The sequence below is a fragment of the Hemicordylus capensis genome, chromosome 2, assembly GCF_027244095.1.
Source record: "Hemicordylus capensis ecotype Gifberg chromosome 2, rHemCap1.1.pri, whole genome shotgun sequence".
NCBI lineage: Eukaryota > Metazoa > Chordata > Lepidosauria > Squamata > Cordylidae > Hemicordylus > Hemicordylus capensis.
The window spans coordinates 246716087-246739361 of record NC_069658.1 but is presented as its reverse complement, the minus strand read 5'-3'; the positions used below and the strand labels follow the sequence as shown (position 1 = coordinate 246739361).

At 44.4% G+C, this 23275-nt stretch overlaps 1 protein-coding gene and 1 long non-coding RNA gene across 4 annotated transcripts; both read left to right on the top strand.

The window, feature by feature from the left end:
- Positions 1 to 428: 428 nt before the first annotated feature.
- On the top strand, positions 429 to 5549 carry LOC128342711 (uncharacterized). 2 transcript variants are annotated; one of them, XR_008315113.1, is made up of 3 exons: positions 429 to 1316; positions 1935 to 2471; positions 5132 to 5549. It is a non-coding gene; the product is annotated as an uncharacterized LOC128342711 (long non-coding RNA). The 2 variants fall into 2 exon arrangements; XR_008315114.1 differs by having other exon boundaries at positions 545 to 698.
- Positions 5550 to 6410: 861 nt separating this feature from the next.
- On the top strand, positions 6411 to 21328 carry LOC128342580 (zinc finger protein 420-like). Of its 2 annotated transcripts, XM_053290003.1 has the most exons (4): positions 6411 to 6561; positions 10647 to 11902; positions 14241 to 16261; positions 17892 to 18023. In XM_053290003.1, the coding sequence occupies exons 2-3, from the start codon at positions 11119 to 11121 to the stop codon at positions 16151 to 16153; spliced, it is 2697 nt and encodes an 898-aa protein (XP_053145978.1). In that variant the 5' UTR covers positions 6411 to 6561; positions 10647 to 11118; the 3' UTR covers positions 16154 to 16261; positions 17892 to 18023. The 2 variants fall into 2 exon arrangements, with proteins under 2 accessions (XP_053145978.1, XP_053145977.1); XM_053290002.1 differs by lacking the exon at positions 14241 to 16261 and having other exon boundaries at positions 17892 to 21328.
- Positions 21329 to 23275: the final 1947 nt, after the last annotated feature.

The window sequence follows — 23275 nt, the reverse complement described above, 5'->3', positions numbered from 1 at the left end:
TGACTGGCGCACAGTCACCCAGCAAGTCTCATGAATGAATGGGGATTTGGACTCGGATCTCCCTGGTCCTAGTCCAGCACTCTAACCACTACACTCACACTGGCTAAATGTGCTAAAAAAATAAATAAAATAAATACCTGTTTTATATTCTTGTGAGCTCAGTTGCTTTTTGTACCCTCAAGAACCCATGTGTTAAAAATACTGCCTTTGTCATGGTGTGTATGTATGTGTGTAGGGGGATGATGCTTAACTTGCTGGGGGGGCGGGGTTTCCAAAATCCTTTGGGTTCCGCCTCCAAAATCACCTGGGTGTGCCTTTGCTCATCAGCCAAGCAGGCGAAAAATACCTGAACGTTCCATGTCCAGACATCTGGAGTTCGCATATCTGAGTCGCCTCTTAAGCCCCATTCAGACGTTATGCTGTGCAAGTGTAGCGATGTCTGTACACTGGTGCATGCACCAGACGCACAGTTCTCAGCCTCCTTGCTTTTCAAGTGAGGCACTGGAAGGGTTAAGCCGAGGATGCTCTGGTTCCTAGAGAGGCTCAAAAGCGCCCAGGCCTGAGGGGCGGAGAATGTAATTGAAGGCTGGCCTCTTCCTGTCTTCCCTCCCAGATAGGAAAGCGCTAGAACAGCAGGAAGTTAGCCGCCTACCTTTGCTGCGGGCCTGGCAGATTAAGGCGGTGGGGTGCAAGGCGCTGTGAGTTGCATGCAGGCAGGGGGCAGAGGGCTTGAGACAAAAGCGGATGACGGGAGCCGGAGGGAGCGAGCCCTGCTGGAAACGCTTCCAGGTTTCCTCCCCGCCACGTTCCAGTTCTGTTCGCTTTGGACCCAGATGTGTCACAGAGCGGATCGTAGATCGCGTCTGGAATTGCAGGCTCAGTTTCAAAGGGGCACATCATAATGATCGGAAATTGTTTCTATTACAAATGTGAAATCCAGCAGTTGCAGGGAAGTGACAGCAGGCGAGAGTTATTGCCTCCCTGTCCTGCGTCTAAACTTCTCGGGGGGGGGGGGGGTCTCATTGACTACCGTTGGAAGCAGACTACGAGGTTAAATAGGCGTTTGATCTTGCCAGGCTCTTCTTATGTTTTAAATGGAATGCAACTTGTTGGAGAAGAAAGGGGTGGGAGGTGTTTAAGACGGGGGTCTTCTAAAGTTGTAAGACCTACATGTTTGCTTTTCTTAACAAAATGCCCAAGCTGTGCCATTGAACCATCTTCCTGCCACGTTATATTAACTTATTGAGAATATTTATAAACCGCTTTGAAAACAGAAAGAGTTCTCAATGTGGGTAGCACAGAAAAGAGTAAAGAGGGTAAGAGTAAATGTGACAGTTTTGCTTAAATAGGTAACATATGCAGCTATTTATGCATTTTGTGCATTTCTAGTGGTGAAGAAAATATCCTTTTGATATATGTTATCTATAGTTGGTTGCAGCCTACATAATACGTGTGTGTGTGTGTGTGTGTGTGTATATATATATATATTTAAAATGATGATGTTTGTGGCTGGGGGGGTGGGCAAAAACAGAAATGGAAGTGACACATTTTTTTGTATCTGCTACAAGCACCACAGATGAAATTAAGTGGATGTTTAGTGAATGGGTGCTCTGTGCACAGGTGCAAAGATGTTGCTGCTGTTTCATCAAGGCATTCAGATCTCCTGGTTGCTTTCAAGAGTCAACTGGAGATGATGTTGATTCTTGGAGACCCCAGATGGTTAGCAGCTCATCTATAGACTCATATTACCCTAATTATTACACAATGGGATAGCCAAGCTGAAGATCTCCAGATATTGTTAGACTACAACTCTGGACATTCCCAGCTGCAATAAAATGTTTATTGTGTGAACTGCCCTGTTGTTTTGCTTTCAGGGTGCTCTGTCAGTCCATGGAGTCATTTGTTTATTCCGGTTTATTGTCTCTTTCCTTCAGGGAAACCCTCGACTTGCACTCTGAAATCTCACTGATTCCTGCAGCAACCAGTTCTTTGACTGGAGCTCTTCAAAATCTGCAGCATCGCCAACAAATTCAGTTGTGCCACTTGTGAGGAGTCGGGCAATGTGGCTAGACATGGAGATGTGAGATGTGTCTCCCCTCTCAAGGTGTGATTAGTTGCCAGGATAGATGCAGATTCCTCCCAGCACCCCACAGTGTCACAGTCATGGAGATGCAATTGCCCACATCTTGAATAAAAGTGTTACCAAGATCAACCTAGCTACACACTGAGAAGTTGGCTACAAATACTTTATTTTTTTAACTTGAGTGGCTTGCTATAGTAACATTCAAGTATCCTTGTGTTTGTAGCTGTTGTACTTCCAAGCCTTATAGAAACTGTTTCCTTCACCATATGCGAAACCACTTCCTACCAAGTCTGGGCAGACAAAATGGCTGCTGAATTGATCAAAAGAGTTGTAAGTTCCAGACTGCCTCTCCTGCCCAACTTCGACCTGCCCTGTGAGGTCATCTCAGGTGGGCCTTCTCAGAGTTCTGGGCCCAGGGGAGGTACTTGTGGGGTTTGGGCTCGTGGGAAGGCCTTTTCTGTCGCAGCCCCCTCTTTGCCTCCTGAGATTCGTAATGCTCCCTCCCTTCTGTCCTTTAAGAAGCTTTTGAAAACTTATTTATTTTGCCAGGCATTTAGTTTTGTGTGTGTGTGTGTGTGTGTGTTTCTCCTTGTCTTTGTTGTTGTTTTAATTTATGTAAACCGCCTTGAGTCTAAGGAAGGCAGGGGGTCGATAGATAGATAGAATGTTCTTATTCTTGGCTTAGAGTTTGCCATGGTCTTTCTCTTGGCAAAAGTCCTGTGCCTTGATTTGCTGCGTACAAGAAAAAGCGGGGACACGGGCACTAGAACAAACAAATAAAAGGAACCCGTGTAAAATGGGCAAGGTACAAAAAATGCAAAGGCACAGTGGAAAATGAAGAAATACTGTATATAATCTCAAACTAAAGGCATCCAGAAATCAGCAGTGAAAAAAATACAACAATGTAGACTATTACAAACTCCCCAATGGCAAAAAAGCACTCCCAAAGGAACAATGGTACAATAGTGCAAACACTGGTAATGTAAACAAACTAATGTGAAGCTGCTGATGCCAGTTTGCTGAAAGTCCACCCTCCAACATGGATAGGTATTTCCCTCTGCATAGTCCTTGGAAAATCTGAAAACTAAGCACTGGAGTCTTGAAGCTTAAATGAAGACTTGAAAACTTTCTTGTAGCTTGAATGAAGACTGGAAACTGAAGAACTTGACAGACTCTCTAGATGATAGTCTGTTTCACATACATCTTCATCAGCAGTTCCTAATGCCTTATTTGAGGAAAAGCCTTGTCACAAAAGTGCCTGCAAAAACATGCTATAATCCTTGTAATAGTCTACATTGTTGTATTTTTACCCATTTTACCCGGGTTCCTTTTATTTGTTTGATTTGCTGCATGGCATGCCAGAATGTAAGAGGCACAGCTTTCCTCCCTCACTACATCTCATGACAACTTTGTTGCTGTATCAGGCAAGGGTTCATATAGCCCACAGTTTGTTTCCAGCAGTGGAGTTCCAGGTAGATTGCCTCTGAACCTGCAAGTTCCATTTGGCCATCACAACTATTAGCCATAGTAGGCCTCTTCTCCATTCAATAATTCTAATCCCCTTTCAATGCATCTAAAGTAGTGGCCATCACCAAATCCTGTGGCAGTGAATGCTGCAAATTAATATTGTGTTGGGTAATAAATAAGTTTCTTATTTTAAATATAAAATGATTTAACAATTTAATTATTTAAAAATAAATGACTTGTTTAATACAACAACAAATATTTATATATTGCTTTTCAACAAAAGTTCCCAAAACAGTTTACATAGAGAAATAAATAAATAAAATGGACCCCTGTCCCCAAAGGGCTCACAATCTAAAAAGAAACATGATAGACACCAGCAACACACTGGAGGTACTGTGATGGGGGTGGATAGGGCCAGTTACACTCCCCCTGCTAAATAAAAAGAATCAGCATGTTAAAAGGTGCCTCTTTACCCATTTATTTATTTATTTTTATTGTTAGCAGGGGGCGGTTGTTTATTATTTATTTTAAATATTTCTGTTCCTCCCATCCCACCCACTGCTGCTGGGCAAGCAGCAGGATAAAGTAGCAGGCAATATCATAAAGGACTAAAACTTGATTAAATCCAGTTTTAAAGGAGAGTTTTTCAGGAGAGGCAGACAAAAGAATTTCCTTTATTTTGCTTCTCCTGGCACTTCAGGGAAGACATTTCAGATTCTTCCTTTCTCCTTTTTGGAATCTGTCACCCTTTTGTTATGCACAATTCTGGTTAATAGTCCAGATGAAGTTTCTTTCATTGGAAGCTAATGGTTGAGAGAGATCTGGAGATTTCTCTTAAATGTTGGTCATAAGAGCTTGGAAGGACCTCCAGGTCCAGGTGTTAAGTGTGTCTGTAAAGAAAAACCCTACCTGTTTCTATGTGAATCAGGCGTGATGATCCACCACAGGTGGAATCTGTGGCCCATGTGTTATTGTTTTGCTGTTTCTCTTAAAGTATTCACAAGCAATTAGCTACATGATAGGAAGCTGCCTTCTGCTGAGTCAGACCCTTGGTCTGTCTATCTCAGTATTGTCTACTCTGGCTGGCAGCAGCACTCCAGGGCTTCAGACAGGAGTTTTTCCTGGTCATATCTCGAGATGCCAGGGATTGAACCTGGGACCTTCTGCATGTCAAGTATGTTCTTCCACTGAGCTAAGGTCCTTCCCCAAAAGGCTATCAAGACAAGGAGAGGGATACAAACTCTTCAAAGATTCTTCAAAGACCCCAGCAATATCACACAGAGGCTTCTTGATGTAGAAAGGCAATGCGGTCCAATCCAGCTATTACATCAGCTATTTCCTGGCAGAAAAGTCCGCCAAAATTACTTTAGCAATCAGTTGAAATAAGGTCCCAAATGATTAGCCCAGGGGCGGTTAATGAGGATTGAGTAACACATTAAGCTTGGCTGATGAGAACAATTTGTTAGGGAGTGGCTAACCAAGTTTTTGTTGTTGTTGTTGCTGCTGCTGCTGCTTATCTTCTATGTTTTACCATTTAAAAATATTTGCATGTTTTGTACTATTCTGTATTCATCTCTGTAGGTGCATATTGCTGTACTGTACAATATTCCATGGGCCAGCTGGACAGCCAGGAAAATAAACAAATGGATCATTGAACAAATTAATCCAGAATTTTCACTCGAGGCACAAATGACCGGGCTCAAACTATCATATTTCGGACACCTTAAGTGAAAACCCAGCTCCCTTGAGAAGTACACAATGGTGGGAAAAGTTGAAGGCAAGAGAAGAAGAGGACAACCAGCAGCAAGGTGGATGGACTTGATTACGACAGCAATGAATGCACCACTGGGAGACCTTAGAGGCCAAGTTGAAGACAGATCATCCTGGGGAGAATCTATCTATGTGGTCGCTAAGAGTCGACACCGACTTGATGGCACTTAATCAATCAACTATAAATATTTAAATAATAAATTATTAAATACTATTTCCTCTGTTGTTAGTTCTGTGTTTTTAAAATATTGGTTTTATTGCATGTGCAAGAAAAGTGGGATATGTATTTTTAAAATTTGTATTTTAATACATATTTGTAGTGATGGTCAAGTTGACAAACTATATTAAAATGCTGTAAGGCACTAGCAGACAGTGCCGTATATGTATGTGTATACATATACATATACACACACACACACACACACACACACACACACACACACGCATACATACATACACAAAATAAATAAATTCCATACAAATATGTATACACAACTTGCCAGATGAGAAGAACGGTTCATGCCCAAAGACAAGCTTACCCAGGGGTTCTCAGCCTTGGGTCCCCAAATTTATTTATTTATTACATTTGTACACCGCCCCAAACTGTCATGTCTGGGCGGTTTACAATAGTATAAAACAAGTTAAAATATATACACAAAATTAAAAAAATGTAAAAATCAGCCACAAATTAAAACCTTAAAATTTTAATTCCAAATGTTGTTGGAACATTTAAATTATTGTAATATTTTAACCTTTTTATTATTTTGTTGTAAACCGCCCAGAGACTTGCATTTTGGGCACTATACAAATATGTGAAATGAACACCCGACCAACACAGAAGAACGCTTCCTCCTACTGAGTCAGACCCTTGGGTCATCTTGCTCAGACTCCGCACTGACTGGCAGCCCTTCTCCTAGGTTCCAGAGAGAAGCATTTCCCCAGCCCTGCTTGAAGAAGATGCAAAAGCTCTCGACCACTGAGCTACTGGCATCCCCATGGGGATTAGACCACAACTCCCATCATCCCCCAGCGACAATAGAAGGACCAAGACATTTGAGAATGGGGGTGGGAAAGGGGGAGGGGCCTTTTTTCTTGCCCGCCCTCTCCTGGTGGGACGCTGGTTTTTGAATATCTCCGCCCTTCGAGGAGGGAGGTTGTGGTTGGAAGAACTGCAGGAAATTCTCGGGGCAGGGTTGCGCATGAAAGCTACACGGAAGGAGGAGGAGGAGGAGGAGGAGTGGGTGAGTTTCGGAAGCGGGGGGCAGCGGGGGCGCTCATCATCACCTGGGGGGGTGCGTATTTTTAGAAAGGGCGCGGGAGCGAAACTAATGAATCAACGTGGTTCGTTCGCGTAGGTAGGGCATTAACAAAGAGTTTGGCGGCACCTTCAAGACTGCTGCGTTTATTGCTTGTAAATAAATGTGCGGGCTACAGTTCACTTCATCAGATGTGATGAAAGTTTCTGCTCCAGTCAGTGTCTTCGGTTTTAAAGTGGCACAAGACCCTTTGTCGTTTTGACTGCAAGAGACTAACGTGGCCATTACTCCCCGGAAAGATGAGAAATTACTGGCCACAGAAAAGGAAGGGGCACAAAAAGGGGTAGGAGGACATCTTGGACCCGGAGGATGCTGGGGCATCACTTGAGATAGGACTTCTAGTGAATGGCTACACACATGCCTACTTAGAAGTAAGTCCCACTGAATTTAATAGGAATGACTTCCAGGGAAGCACGCATAGGATTGCAGCTTAAGCTCCAGAATGTTCTTTCTCTTCCGCTATCTCAGCCTGTTACATGTGCACTAAGGAAGAAAGTGCTCCTGAGCACATGCAGAGTGCAATCACTCCCAACCCACGGCTGGGCTCTGAAACAGGATTGCCAACTTTATTTCCCCTGAGCTGGGACTTTTTGTCAGTGAGGGCAGGAGCAGAACCAATGGGTTGAAATGCTAAAGAAGCAGATTTAGGTTAGACATTAGGAAGGCTTTCCTAACTGTAAGGACTCTTTGACTGTGAAATGGTCGGCCTCAGGCAATGTGGCCTCTTCACCAACAGTTTTCAAACAGAGGCTGGATGGCCCTCTGACGGGGATGCTGTGGCAGTTTCCTGCTCTGAGCAGGGGGTTGGACTAGAAGACCTTCAAAGTCCCTCCTAACTCAAATATCCTGTAATCCTATGGATTAGCAAGTGATAGAGAGAATGTTATAATGACACTGCTACCCCTACCCTTCCTACAAGGAGCTCAGAGCAGGGTACATGGTTCTAGGACCGGGAGAGCGAGCGTGGGGTAGTGGCTAGAGTGCTGGACTAGGACTGGGGAGACCTAAGTTCAAATCCCCATTCAGCCATTATACTAGCTGGGTGACTCTGGGCCAGTCACTTCTCTTTCAGCCTAACCTACTTCACAGGGTTGTTGTGAGGAGAAACGTAAGTATGTAGTACTCTGAGCTCCTTGGAAGAAGAGAGGGATATAAATGTAAAAATAAAATTAAAAGAAATAAAAATAAAAGTTCTGAGTTCAAATCCCTATTCCGTGGGTGACTCTGGGTCAGTTACTTATCTCTCAGCCCAGCCTACCGCACAGGGTTGTTCTGAGGATAAACATAACCATGCACACTGCTCTGGCATCTTTAGAGGAAGATTAGGATATAAATATAAGCAAATACATTTTATTCTCACAACAACGCTATGAGGCAGGCTAGACTGAGAAAGAGAGAGTGACTGGCCTAATGCCGCTCGGTGAGCTTCCTGGCTAAGTGGGGGTTAGAACCTGGGTTTCCCTGTTTACTACACCACACACACGCTATCTTTACAGTTCTACTATTCTGTGTAAATCTTTGTCTTCTGATTTCTCAGTATTAAGATGTGCTGTTAAAGGCACAGTACACAGATGGGTAGTTTATCTGCAGGTGTCAGGAAGTGTTGGCTCAGTTCACCTGCCAGATGGTTCCTTGAGCGATGTTGGTACATTAACCATCAGGATTTTTCTCACTCTCAGGCATCATTTTTCATGGACTAGTGCAGGGATTCTCAACGTTAGGTCCCCAGATCTTATTAGACTTCAACTCCCATAATCCCCAACCAAAGGCCACTGGGGCTAGAGATCGTGGGAGTTGAAGTCCAATAACATCTGGGGACCCAGCGTTGAGAATCCTTGGACTAGTGGATCATCCCCTGCTAACTGAGCAAAGAGGCACCTTTTAAAAGTGGTGATTCTCTTTATTTAGCGGGGGAGAGCAACTGGCCCTATCCATCCCCAGCACAGCATCCCTCCAGTGGCTGTTGCTGGGTCTATCTTACGTTTCTTTTTCAGTTCATGAGCCCTTTTGGGATAGGGAGCCTATCTCTCTCTCTCTCTCTGTTAACTGCTTTGGGAACTTTTGTTGAAAAGCGGTATATAAATACTCATATTTCTATTTATATTTCCTGAGCCCTGGTTAGGGATAGGACAACACACAGTAGGTTATCTTTTTCAGTCTCTCTGGTCAGTTGGCTAAGCAATCCTGAATTTGTATTCAGCCCAGAATTTAGCATGTGAAGAGAGGAATTTCTTCCCCCAGGGTTTAGCCTGAGTCAGACAAAGAGATAGCAAAAGACCAGGGAGAAGGACCCCATTGTACATAGGCTATTTCCTGACTGAGGCACTTTCATAGGCCATTTCCTGACTGGAGCATCTTCCATTTCAGGCAGAAGCAGGCACTTTTATATGGGGAAGGTGTAAAAGCAGGAACTGGATGGGTAAGAGTGACCCCTTCAGAATCAAGCTGGATTCTCCGAACAGCAGGATGTGTTAGAGTCATTTGAGAACAATGTTTTAGAACTGAAATCTTGCCGATATTATACTTCTGTTAACAAATTCACAGCCAAAAACGGGACAGCCTGGGATGGCCATTTCGTAAACAATGTTTTTGCCGCAAACAGCAGGATGTCTTAAGTACACTGAGTGTTATAGGGCAGCTCTGGGCTGTAGCAGGATGCGAAGGGGTTAATTCAAACATAATATTGGAAATATTTCAGTTCTCAAGTGTCTCTAACACACCCCACTGTTTTGGGAGTCCAGTTTGGTTTTTAAGGGGATGTTCTGGCCTGTTCCACGCCAGCTTTTACTGTGTGTCACCTTTTAATGTCCCCTCAGGCAGAAGTGGGAACTGCCCATCAATGGAAACAGCCCCCTCCTTATTTTTCAAATATCTGTGACCTGGCCAAACCTCCAGGGGTTAGCCTGGAGTCTCCAGGAAATCCATCTCCAGGTGACTCTTGAAAACAATCCAGGAGACTAGAATGACTTGAGAATGGTGGAGATGGGGATATTCCCAGGAATCGTTTCAGTCTGAGTTGGCAACCTGAATAGATGGGCTGAGCTGAGAGAGAATGATATAGCAGCCCGGCCGTGTAATTCACTGTTAATATGCTGGACAAGGACCGGGGAGACCCGAGTTCAAATCCCCATTCAGCCATGAGACTTGCTGGGTGACTCTGGGCCAGTCACTTCTCTCTCAGCCTAACCTGCTTCACAGGGTGGTTGTGAGGAGAAACTTAAGTATGTAGTATACCGCTCTGGGCTCCTTGGAGGAAGAGCGGGATATAAAATGTAAAATAAATAAAATAAAAATAATATTGCAGGTGGGTGAGGTGGGGGTCAGGCTGAGGCTGAGAGTGGCATAGAATAATCTGGCAATGTAATCCAGTGTAAAAATTGCCGTGAGTGCCTCATACTAAGCAGAAAGACAGGAGGGACATTGTTTAAATAAATAAATAATGCAGGTTAGGTTGAGACAGAGAGAGTGGCACACAACAACCCTGCAATATAGTCTACTGGTATGTCTTTATTAATATAAAGGTAAAATGTGCCGTGGAGTCAGTGTCGACTCCTGGCGCCCACAGAGCCCTGTGGTTGTCTTTGGTAGAATACAGGAGGGGTTTACCATTGCCATCTCCCACATCTGGGTGAGATGATGCCTTTTAGCACCTTCCTATATCGCTGATGCCTGATATAGGTGTTTCCCATATTCTGGGAAACACACCAGCGGGAATTACCTAGCTAATTTCTGTGGGTGTTATAATTCTAAGCATTTGTTCTGTATTTTAATAATATTTGCATTCATGCATACATGGTGATGTCTCCTGTTAACCACTTTGATTTTTTTGTTAATAAACGAAGCAAGCATGTTTGAACATAATTTTCATAATCTATCAAAAATCAAATGTGTGTGTGTGTGTTTTCACCATGCTTATATTCTTTGAATATAGGGGAACAAGCTTAATCCAGGTTATGGTAAATTCTTTGTTTCACACTTCCTGTCTTTCCCCTCCATTTCCTGTGATCCAGGGATGTCCATTCAGGCCTCCCAACTCAAGCTAAAAGAGGAATCTTGTGCCTACCTCAAACCTGAAGAACAACTGTCCATCTGGATCAAGCTAGAAGAGAAACAATTTCAAACTAGAAAACAGTCTATCCCTTCAGATGAAGCAGAAGGCAAGCAATCTGTCCTGGTCATTCTAGAAGAGGAATAAAGCTGGAAGCACCCACTCATCTCAGGCTGGAAGAGATCAGGCTAGAAGATAAGTGATATTATGTCCAGATCATTCTAGAAGGAGCTGGTCACCCAAATCAAGGTAGAAGAACAGCTGACTGTCCAGAACATGTTAGGAAAGGGGCATTTGTCCAACTCGAACTAGAAGAGGAGCCAGCCACCCAGATCAAGCTAGAAGAGAAACCATCCACCCAGAGCATGCTGGGAGAGGAGCCAGCCACCCAGATCAAGCAAGATGAGGAATCATCCATCTAGAACGTGCTAGAAATGCGGCCGGACACCCATAAAATGCTAGAGGAGCCAGCCACCCAGATCAAGCTAGAACAGGAGTTGTCTGTCCAGAACATACTAGAAGAGAAGCTGTCTACCCAGAACAAGCTAGAAGAGGACCCATCCATCCAGAGCATGCTGGAAGAGGAGCCAGTCATCCAGAGCAAGCAAGAAGAGGAACCACGCATCCAGAACATGCTAGAAGAGAAGCAGCCCACTCAGATCAAGCTGGAAGAAGAAATGTCATTCCAGAACATATTAGAAGAAGAGCCACCCACCCTGATCAAGCTAGAAGAGGAACCATCCCTCCAGAGCATGCTAGAAGAGGAGCCAGCCACCCAGATCAAGCAAGAAGAGGAATCATCAGTCCAGAACATGCTAGAACAAAAGCTGCCTGCCCAGATCAAGTTAGAAGAGGAACAATTTGTCCAGAACATGTTAGAAGAGCCAACCACCCAGATCAAGCTAGAGGAGGAACAATTTGTCCACAGCATGCTAGAAGAAGAGCTGTCCTCCCAAATCAAGCTAGAAGAGGAACCATATGTTCTGAATATGCTAGAAGAGGAGCCGGCCACCCAGATCAAGCTAGAAGAGGACTTATCCATCCATATCAAGCTAGAAGATGAGCTGTCCACTCTGTTCAAGCAAGAAGAGGAAACATCCATGCAGATCAAGCTAGAGGATGAGTCATCTGTCCAGAACATGGTAGAAGAGGAATCATTTGTCCAGGTCAAGCTAGAAGAGGAACCATCTGTTCAGGATTTTCAGTACTGTGAGGAAGGTAAGATCGATGGATCCCTTTGTTAAAGTGAGTATGACCAGCTAGATAGCCGTAGTGGCATAGCTGAGTCTATGTTTAGCATGTTAGGTATTTTCAGGGTGCTATCGTATCCCCACACCCAATTGTCTCTCCTGGCTAAACACAACCAACTCCTTCAACCACAGGCCTTGTTTTTCAGATCTCTGCTAACCTTCATTGCCCTTTTCTGAATCATTCCAATTTGTTGACATCCTTTTAAAAGTGCTGCACCCAGAACTGCACACAGTACTCCAGATGAGGTTGGCCTAGTGTGGAATAAAGTTGAACTATAGCTGCTTGTGACTTGGAAACAATGTTTCTATTAATTCAGCCTAAAATGGCATTTTCTGTTTTTGCAGCTGCATCACGCGGCTGTTCCGCTTGTGCTCAACTGCAGCCCCAAGATCCTTTTGACATGTGCCACTGCTAAGCCAGGTGTTTCCCACATCCTATAGCCATGCATTTCATTTCTCCCCTAAATACAGAACTTTCAATATGTCTATTAACTTTGCAATAGTCTTGGCTCTAGTATAATAATTCAGTTCAGCCATGTAATTATAGCCTTCCTTGCCTTACCCAAATATGCATGGAATTTTGTTTATTATGGTCAAATTGCATAATTTTATAAACCAGGAGTTCCCAACTGTGATATTCCAGATGTTGCTGAACTACAACTCCCACTATCCCCAACTACAATTTATTGTGGCTTGGAATGATGGGAGTTGTAGTTCATCAACATCTGGAGTACCACTATAAACCATATAAATGCTATAAACCATTCTCTGAGCTGAAGTATATTTTGGGCATTTCCATCCAACACTCTTGCCACCACAATATAATGGAATACCATTTCCTCATCTCTAGGAATTATCCCTTGCAAAAGTGTCAGCAATCAACCCTTTGGGTCTGAATAGAACTTAGCTTACAGAACCTGATTTGATATCTTCATAATTTGTGGCCAATAGGTTCTTGCCTTCCTATATGTTGTCCTACCTGTTTCTTATGTTTCCATTGTTTTTAGCCTACTTTTGAAAGGGCAGAAAGCTTATAGGATCACTGCATCTGCATCTTGTCTGTGTGTCCCTCTCTAATAGCGTTTGCATTTGCAGTCTGATACAGAACAGATTCACAGCACATGGGAGGAGGTCTTAGCAGACTCTGGTTTTGGTTTTTGCTGATCTGTCATGTTGTCTCAGGATGGTGGCCACTCGAAATATAGACAAAACCCCTTTGTAAGCCATGTGCTGACTGTCAGATAAAACTAAATTCATAGCACATAGAGCAGAGCCTAGATAAGAGTCACTACCTGACATCCAGAGTAACAAGATGCTGGTGCAAATATGTTGTGCCAGTGCAGGGGGTCCCAACCAGGGGTGATTGAAAGGTTTGTAAGGGGTGCTCAGAGCCCTCATTCCTCCCTGACTCACTGTGATTGGAACACAACTCCGTTGCCTCCCAAGCAAAGAGCTTGGCTATTACAGTAACTGGCTTTCATCTAGATTAAGTTACTCATGAGTAGTACTACTGAAATTAGTGGGACAAGTTTCTTTGTCCTAATACTTCCAGTGGGTGTTCTTGTGAGTAACTTTGTCTGGATGTAAGCCAGTCTCACAAGATTAGTTACATTTAACTTTAAATGACTGTTGTGCTAGCTTGCCAGAACAAGTCTGGAGCTTTTGTTCTAGACTAGTATGGCACTAATGCAAACAATTTAGGGGAAGAGACCTGCTTTTGTGCTAGCAAGTATGAATTGTCCCCTGGGCTAAGCAGCATCTTCCTTGGTTTGCATTTGAATGGGTAACTACATGTGAGCACTGCCTGCTGTAAGATACAGTTGTCCCCCACCAGCCACGGATTTATGTAACGCACTTTTAAGTATACAGGGATGGAATTTTGTCAGTGGTCTTTCTTCCCACAACTTGAATATGTGTGAGTTATAACCCAGTTTGAAGTGCGAGAAACGCAAAAGAGACTGAGGAGAGAAGCAGAGGAGAGAGAGAGAGAAGCAGAGGAGAGAGAGAGAGAAGCAGAGGAGAGAGAGAGAGAAGCAGAGGAGAGAGAGAGGGAGAGAAGCAGAGGGAGGAGAGAGGGAGAGATGGAAGAGAGAGGGGGGGAGAGAAGTGGAAGAAAGAGATGGAGGAGAGAGAGAGGGAGGGAGGGAGAGAAGTGGAGGAGACAGAGGGAGAGAATTGTGTGTCTGTTTGTGTGTGTATGTGTGCGTGCACCTGCATGGACACGCATATGTATCTTTGTGGGGGGAACTGAGGAGAGAAAGGTTGTGTTTTATAAGCTTAAGGGTGTTTTTTTTTTCCTTTTTTAGGGAGAGGGAGAGAAGAGGAGGTGAGACAGAGAGAGTTGGAGGAGAGAAAGAGAGAGGGAGAGAAGCGGAGGAAAGAGAGAGAGAGAGAGGGGAGCAGAAGTGAGAGAGAAAGAGTTAAAAAAATGGCTCCAAAACGTGTCAGAAAGGGAGAGGAAGGTGCTGTGGCTAAGCGGCCAAGGCATGTCATGTCCCTGGGTGACAAAATCAAAGTCCTGGACTGCCTGAGAGAAGGCCAAAGCAGCAGTATGGTTGGAAGATTGTTTGGGGTCAGCGAATCGACTATCCGCAACATTAAAAAAACTGAGGCTGCCATCAGAGTCAGTGTTGCCAATGGGACCCCGTCCTCTCGAAAAGTTTCCTACATGCCACGAGACCCCAACATCGAAAAGACGGAGAAGGCCCTGAACATCTGGATGGAGGACCAGACCCAGAAAAAGTTTCCTCTCAGTGCCCGCATGATCTGCAACAAGGCAAGGAAAATCTACAGGCATTTGGTAGAGAGCTCCGGAGAGGGAGACCCAGAGAAGTTTCAAGCCAGTAAGGGCTGGTTTGAGAACTTTAAGAAGCGGTTCAGCCTGCACAATGTGAAGCTTAGTGGGGAGATTGCCTCTGCAGACCAGCAGGCCGCAGCCACTTTTCCTGCGGAGCTGAAGAGACTAATCCAGGAAAGGGGCTATGTGCCCGACCAGGTGTTCAATGCAGATGAGACGACACTCTTTTGGAAGAGGATGCCTGACCGCACCTTCATTGCCAAGGAGGAGAGAAGGGCTCCAGGATTCAAAGCTGCCAAGGACAGGCTGACCCTTCTGTTCTGCTCAAATACCTCCGGTGGCCTGATGGTGAAGCCCATGCTCGTCTACAGGTCCCTGAATCCACGGGCACTGAAGGGGAAAAACAAGAACCACCTCCCTGTCTTCTGGAGGGCGAATGTGAAGGCCTGGGTCACACGCACCATCTTCATGTCCTGGTTCAACGATTGCTTTGTCCATGAGGTGGAGCGCTACCTGAGGGAGAAGAACCTGGTTTTCAAGGCGCTGCTGCTCTTGGACAATGCCCCAGGGCATCCTCCAGACCTGCTGCTTGCCCACCCCAATGTGGAAGTGGTTTTCCTGCCTCCAAACACCGCGTCACTCATCCAGCCTCTGGAACAAGGCATCATCCAGGCCTTCAAGCGTTACTACTCCAGGCGCAACTTCGAGCACATTGCCGACCTGATGGACAGCAACCCTGACCTGACCTTGAAGGAAGCGTGGAAGGGCTACAACATCACCCACGCTTTGACCATCATCAAGGAGGCGATGGACGAGATCAAGGCCAGCACCCTGAATGCCTGCTGGAGGAAGCTGTGGAAGGAGGCTGTGAAGGATCCCAGTGCTGTGCCTGCTGTGGAGGAAGAGGTCGGGAGGATTGTGACTTCTGCCCGACGACTTGGTGGCGAAGGATTTGAAGACATCCAGCCGACTGAAGTTGCAGAGCTCCTGGAGTCACACTCTGAAGAGCTCACGGAACAAGACCTGGAGGCCCTGATCAAATCATCCAGTGATCAGGAAGAAGAGGAAGACTGCAGGGCCACAGCGAAGTTGATCCTGGGAAAGGTGAACAGGTTCCTCAAGCATGCCTCTAAGCTGGCAGACGAGGCAGTGGACATGGACCCCTTCATACAGGGCAGCCTGACATTCAGGCAAGGACTGAACGAACTTATCTGCCCTTATGCAGAAGTCCAAAAAGACCTGAGGAAGATGATGGCACAGCCAACCCTCCTAAACTTCTTCAAAGGAGTGCATAGAGAGCAATCCGGCACTTCAGAGCAGCCTGGTACTTCAGGGAGCAGCTGTCGACTGCTTGCAACTGTGGACACGGAAGAGGAGGAGGAGGAGAAGGAGGAGGGTGTTGGTGAACCCTCTTCTCTATAAAATCCTCCCTGAGCCCCACCCCACCCACCCCGATTACACCTCACTTCACCCCACAAAATCCCTCCTACCCCCCCCACTCCTCCTCATGACCATCTGCATAGCTGTCAGGTAGGAGAAGCTTTTCATTCAGATTTCTTGTGTTTGGGTGATTTAAAGTGAATTCAAGTAATTTTTGTGTGTTTTCAATTTTTTCCTTCCTATTTCCTGATGTTCAGTCTGCTCATTCTTCATGGTGACTCTTGGTGATCTTAAGTGAATTTAAGTGATTTTTGGTGCTTCCAAATTTTTCCTGAGGTTCAAGCTACCCATTCTTCTTAATGATTCCTGGTGATTTTTGGTGCTTTCCCAACTTTTCCTGCCTTATTTTTGAGGTGCATTTGTGACTGCGGTTCCCCTAACCCTCTGATTCCCATAGACTTCTTAGTCTTGCCAACTGTGATTTTGCCAACCGTGGGGTTTTGCGAGAATGGAACCCTTGTGGTTGATACTGGGCTGACCCTTGTAGTTGACAAGGGACAAATGTATATTTTGGGCATTTCCATCCAACACTCTTGCCACCACAATATAATGGAATACGATTTCCTCATCTCTAGGAATTATCCCTTGCAAAAGTGTCAGCAATCAACCCTTTGGGTCTGAATAGAACTTCACTTACAAAACCTGATTTGATATCTTCATAATTTGTGGCCAATAGGTTCTTGCCTTCCTATATGTTGTCCTACCTGTTTCTTATGTTTCCATTGTTTTTAGCCTACTTTTGAAAGGGCAGAAAGCTTATAGGATCACTGCATCTGCATCTTGTCTGTGTGTCCCTCTCTAATAGAGTTTGCATTTGCAGTCTGATAAAGAACAGATTCACAGCACATGGGAGGAGGTCTTAGCAGACTCTGGTTTTGGTTTTTGCTGATCTGTCATGTTGTCTCAGGATGGTGGCCACTCGAAACATAGACAAAACCCCTTTGTAAGCCATGTGCTGACAGTCAGATAAAACTAAATTCATAGCACATAGAGCAGAGCCTAGATAAGAGTCACTACCTGACATCCAGAGTAACAAGATGCTTGTGCAAATATGTTGTGCCAGTGCAGGGGGTCCCAACCAGGGGTGATTGAAAGGTTTGTAAGGGGTGCTCAGAGCCCTCATTCCTCCCTGACTCACTGTGATTGGAACACAGTGCAGACAATGAGGGGGGCGCGGTTGTCGTGCACGCGGGACAGGGCCTTCTCTGTTACTGCCCCCCGGACTCTGGAATGCTCACGGTGGCTATTCGATCCTCGGTCTCCAACAGAGCTTTTAGAAAGAGTGTAAAATCTTGGCTTTTTGCCCAGGCTTTTATTTGATTGTCTCTGCTGCTGCTCTTTGTACTCTGTATTCCTCTTATGCTTTTGTTTTACATTTTTAATCAGATTTGTTTTATATTTTAGCTTAATGTTTTAATTGTGTCTTTTTTACAATCTTGTTTTTAAATTTTGCTGTAAACCACCTTGGGATTGTTTTGATGAAAGGCAGTATATAAATTTAACAATCAATCAATCAATCAATCAATCAATCAATAAAACAAACAAACTGCAATTTCAAGCATCCTCAGAAATTTGCACAGCTACATGATCTTCTTGCACTGGTAGAACTAATGGTGTTGTGATTAGTTAGTCTGTATGCGGGCCACCATGTTAAAAGAAGTGGAAAGCAGACTCCATTAGATCTACTTAGAACTACTAGTTCTTTCTTTCTTTTGAACAGGAAATAGAACCTCAGTGGATTCTCTAGTAGCTGAGAATTCTGAAGAGAGTCCTTGCTGGTGGGGTGCAGAACAGGTGAGACCTCAAAGGATGTTGCTGGGTGGACCACAGAGTGATGTGTCCCTGATTCCTGAGATCCGCAAAGGTGAGCATAAATCCATGAAGGAAAAGCAGCTGGCACAGCAAAGTCAAGAATCTAATCAGTGCCTGGAATGTGGATTGATATTTAACAAAGCCACACCATCCTCTACAAAAAAAGGCCTCGTGTGTATCGATTGTGGGGAAAGTTTCCAACAAAAGTCTGAATTCATTAGACACCAGCAAGTCCATAAGGCTAAAAAGCCATATGAGTGCTCAGAGTGTAGGAAAAGCATCCCGCAGAAGGGTCGCCTTCTGAAACATCAGAGAACCCACTCCAAAGAGAGTCTGCATCAATGCTCAGAGTGTGAAAAGAGCTTTCAACAGAAAGATAAGCTGCTGCAACATCAGAGAATCCATGCAAGAAGAAAACTTTATAAATGCCTAGAGTGTGACGCAAGCTACCCACGAGAGAAATTGCTTATGGTACATCAGAGGAGCCATATGAAAGTATTTGGCTGCGCTGATAGTGGAGACTCTTGCTACCAAGAAGGGTCTCTTTCAGCAGATCAGAGGACGCACACCAGGGAACAAACTTGTTTGTGTCCCGAGTGTGGAAAAATGTTCTATGATAATAAAACTATGAAAAGACATCTGCTTACACACAGGGAAGAGAAACCCTATACATGCTCCAAATGTGGGAAAAGCTTCCGACGGAAAGATAACCTGCTGCAACATCAGAGAATCCATGCAAGAAGAAAACTTTATAAATGCCTAGAGTGTGACGCAAGCTACCAACGGGAGAAGTTGCTTATGGTACATCAGAGGAGCCATATGAAAGTATTTGGCTGCACTGAGAGTGGAGAACCTTGCTACCAAGAAGGGTCTCTTTCAGCAGATCAGAGGACCCACACCAGGGAGAGAAGTTGCTTGTGTCCTGAGTGTGGAAAAATGTTCTATGACAATAAAACTATGAATAGACATCTGCTTACACACAAGGAAGAGAAACCCTATACATGCTCCAAATGTGGGAAAAACTTCCGACGAAAGAGTGGTCTTCTGACACATCAAGCAGTGCACACAAAAGAGAAACCTTATGCATGTCCTGATTGTGGGAAAGGTTTCCGCCATAAGGCAACACTTGTATCGCACCAAAGAATTCACACTGGAGAGAAACCCTTTGTGTGTCATGAGTGTGGACAAGCCTTCCGTGAACGTAGGTCACTCTACAGACACCAAAAAGTACACACTGCACAAGTGTTCTATGAGTGCCTGGAGTGTAAGAAAGTCTTTCTTCAAGAGAAATCGTTTTTTATACATCAGAGAATCCACACTGGAGAGAGACCATACGAGTGTCCTGAATGTGGAAAAATGTTCTGTGCCAAATCAACAATGAGGAGACACCAGATAGTCCACTTAACAGAGAAACCGCATGAATGTTTAAACTGTGGAAAAAGCTTCCGGAGGAAGCAAAGTCTTCTCAAACATCAGAATGTCCACACCAGTAACAAACTCTATGAGTGTCCTCAGTGCAGAAGAACCTTCAAATCCAGAGACACATTAAATAAGCACCAAATAATCCACACAGAAGAGAATGCCCAGAGTGTGGAAAAACCCTATCAATGCCCAGATTGTGGGAAAAGCTTTCGATGGAAGGAACATCTGTCATCACATCAGAAAATCCACAAAGAAGACACGCCCTATGGATGCCTGGAGTGTGGAAAATGCTTTAAACGGAAGTATTATCTTGTCTTGCATCAGAGAACACATACTGGAGAGAAACCTTATGAATGTCCTGATTGTGAAAAAGCCTTCCGAACAAAAGGTGCATTGAATGAGCATCAGAGCATCCACACTGGGGAGAAACCATACCAATGCCTGGAATGTGAGAAAAGCTTCCGAAGTAAGGCTCAACTTGGTTCACATCAGATAATCCACAAAAATGAGGCCCTTTATGGATGTCTGGTGTGTGGGAAAGGTTTTCACCGTAGGTGTCTGCTTGTGTCACACCAGAGAATTCACACCGGAGAAAAACCATTTGAGTGTCCTGAGTGTGGAAAAACCTTCCATGACAGAAACATACTGAAAAGACATCAGAAAATCCACACAGGAGAGAAACCCCATGAATGTCCCGTGTGTGGCAAAAGTTTCCTACGAAGTTACTGTCTCACTGAACACCAGAGAATCCACACTGGAGAGAAACCCTTTAAATGTTTTGAGTGTGGAAAAGCATTTCGGAAAGGGAAGATGTTGACTTCACACCACAGACACCACATAAAAGAAGAAAGTCATGAGGACTCTGAATGTGGAAAAAGCTTTCCAAGTAAGAAAAATCCAAATACACACCAGCAAATACACACAGGAGAAATGCTAAAGAGTGACTCTGATGTAGAACCTTCCATGAATGTTGAGGACTCAGATGGACTGGAGAGTCCACACAGTGAGGACAGTTTGTCTCTTGCGGGACAACATCTGTGAAGAATGAAGAGAGTGTTTAAAAATCAGAGGATGAAGATGGGAATGAAATTGGGTAAAGATGCCATTAATGGTGGGCAGGCGGGGGGACTATTTCTGATTTAAAATCTATCTAAATTGGGCAAATATGAATGTAGTCTCTGTGATGTCCCACCCTGAGGTTTTGAGACGTTAGAATATCAGCCCACTGCCACCGCTTGAGGACACTTTCAGCCACCACCCTGATACCTCAAGCCTCTCAGAATCGCTCTACTGTCCTGGCCTAACAATTCCTGTCTTCATGAAGATATTATTGACAATGAAATTGCCAGTTCAGATGTACTACAGCCAAGGATTTATTCTTGTTTAAAATAAAATACAATTCTCTCTTCTACACAAATCTACAAAAGGCATGCCTACCAACCAGTAGCAGCTACCCTCTAACTCAAGGGTTCTCCAGCTTGGGTTCCCAGATGTTGCTGAACAACTCCCACCATCCCCAGCCACATTGGCTTTTGGGGGTGATGGGAGATGTAGTCCAACATTTGAGGACCCAAGTTTGAGAAACCCTGCTCTGACTTTAATGCTCCCAGACTCTCTCACCCCATCTTCATACGGAATCCCCACTGTCCAATCACAACAGTCCTTTTGCTGCTTGTACTACAATCAGTACAAAACCTGCAGTTTAACTTCATATCTTACACAAAATATTTTGCTAATTGCAATTCTAAAACACCATTTTGTCACAGTCTCCAGGTCTGTTTTTAGATGAGTTCTTGTATTTAGTTTTAAGGTTTCTGTGCTTTGTATATTGGCGTGGTTTTTCTCTCTTTTAACACGTGAGCCCTGTGAAATTCCTCACAAGACTATGAGATAAGGGGCTGAAAAACAAAATAAAGAAATAATAAAAAAGAATGTGTCCTGTTATGTCACACCAGAAGAACACAAGAACAGTCCTGCTGGATCAGGCCCAAGGCCTATCAACCCCAGCATCTTGTTTCCCACAGTGACCTACCAAATGCCTCTGAGAAGCCCACATGCAAGAGCTGAGGGCATCCCCCTGTCTCCTGCTGTTGTTCCCCTGCAACTGGTATTTAGATGTATTAAGTGACCTATAACCACCAGACTAGTAGCCATTGATAGACTTGTCCTCCATGTGTGTCTAAACCCCCTTTAAAGCCATCCAAGCTAATGGCCATCACCACATCCTGTGGCAGAGAATTCCATAGCAATAGCAATAGCACTTACATTTATATACCACTCTATAGCCGGAGCTCTCTAAGCAGTTTACAATGATTTAGCATATTGCCGCCAACATTCTGGGTACTCATTTTACCGACCTCGGAAGGATGGAAGGCTGAGTCAACCTTGAGCCCCTGGTCAGGCTCGAACTTGTAACCTTCTGGTTACAGGGCGGCAGTTTTACAACTGCACCACCAGGGGCTCTTAGATGAATGATGCACTGAAAAAGGACTTGCATTTGTTGCTCATCAGTTTCATGGGATGACCCCTGGTTCTAGAGGGATACAAATTTCTCTCTGTCCAAACTCTCTACTCCATTTTGCATAATTTTATACACCGCTTTCGTTTCTTTTAGTTTGGAAAAGAATAGTCCCAGATGCTGTAGCCTTGCCTCACAAGGAAGGTGCTCCAGCCCCCTGATCATCTTAGTTGCCCTCTTCCGCACCTTTTCCTGGTCTACAATATCTTAAGATATGGTGACCAGAACTGTATGCAGTACTCCAAATATGGCCACACCATAGATTTGTATAAGGGCATTATAATATGAGCACGTTTATTTTCAATCCCCTTCCTAATTATCCCTAGCATGAAATTGGCCTTTTTCACAGCTGCTACACACTTAGCTGACACTTTAAACAGGCTGTCCACCAAAACCCCAAGATTTCTCCCCTGGTCAGTCATTGACAACTCAGACCCCATCAGTGTATATGTGAAGTTGGGTCGCTTGTTTACACTGAACTGCATTTTCCATTTTGTCACCCACTCACCCAGTTTGCAGAGATCCTTTTGGAATTCCTCAATCTGTTTTGGATTTCACTACCCTAAGTGGTTGTTTCCCCCAACTTCTAGATCATTTATGAATGAGTTAAAGAGCACTGGACCAATACAGATCTGTGGGGGACCCCACTTCTTACTTCCCTCCATTGTGAAAACAGTCTATTTATTCCTACCCTCTGTTTCCTATTCTCCAGCCAGTTACCAAACCACACATGACCCTGTCCCATTATCTCATGGTTGTTTACTTAAGCGCCTTTGATGGGGAACTTTGTCAAAAGCTTTTTGGAAGTCCAAGTATACTATGGCAGCCAGATCACCTTTAGCCTCAAGCCTGTTGACACTCTCAAAGAACTCCAAAAGGTTAGTGAGGCAAGACTTGTCCTAGCATAAGCCATGCTGGTTCTCCTTCAGCAAGGCTTGTTCTTCTATATGTTTTAATATATAGAAGTTTGTTAAATATGCTTAACATATGTTTAACATATAAAAGTCCTTAAGTATGATTTCCATCAATTTACCTTGCACAGTAGTTAAGGTAACCAGCCTGTAGTTTTCCAGATGCTCTCTGGATCCCTTTTGAAAATCAGGGTTACATTTGCTACTTTCTTGTCCTGTGAGTATAGAGCCTGAACATCACCTCAGATTGGCCCAGTTCTTTAGCCTCCAAGCCTGAGAAGCTCAGTTCCAGAGTGAGTATATGATGCCCTCATCATCTAAGATTCATTTGAAACATCAATCTGAGCCTACAAATTAGACCAGGGGTTGAAAACCTTGGGTTCTCATGTTGGACTACAACTCCCATCATCCCCAGCCACAATGGCCAAAGGCCACTGATGA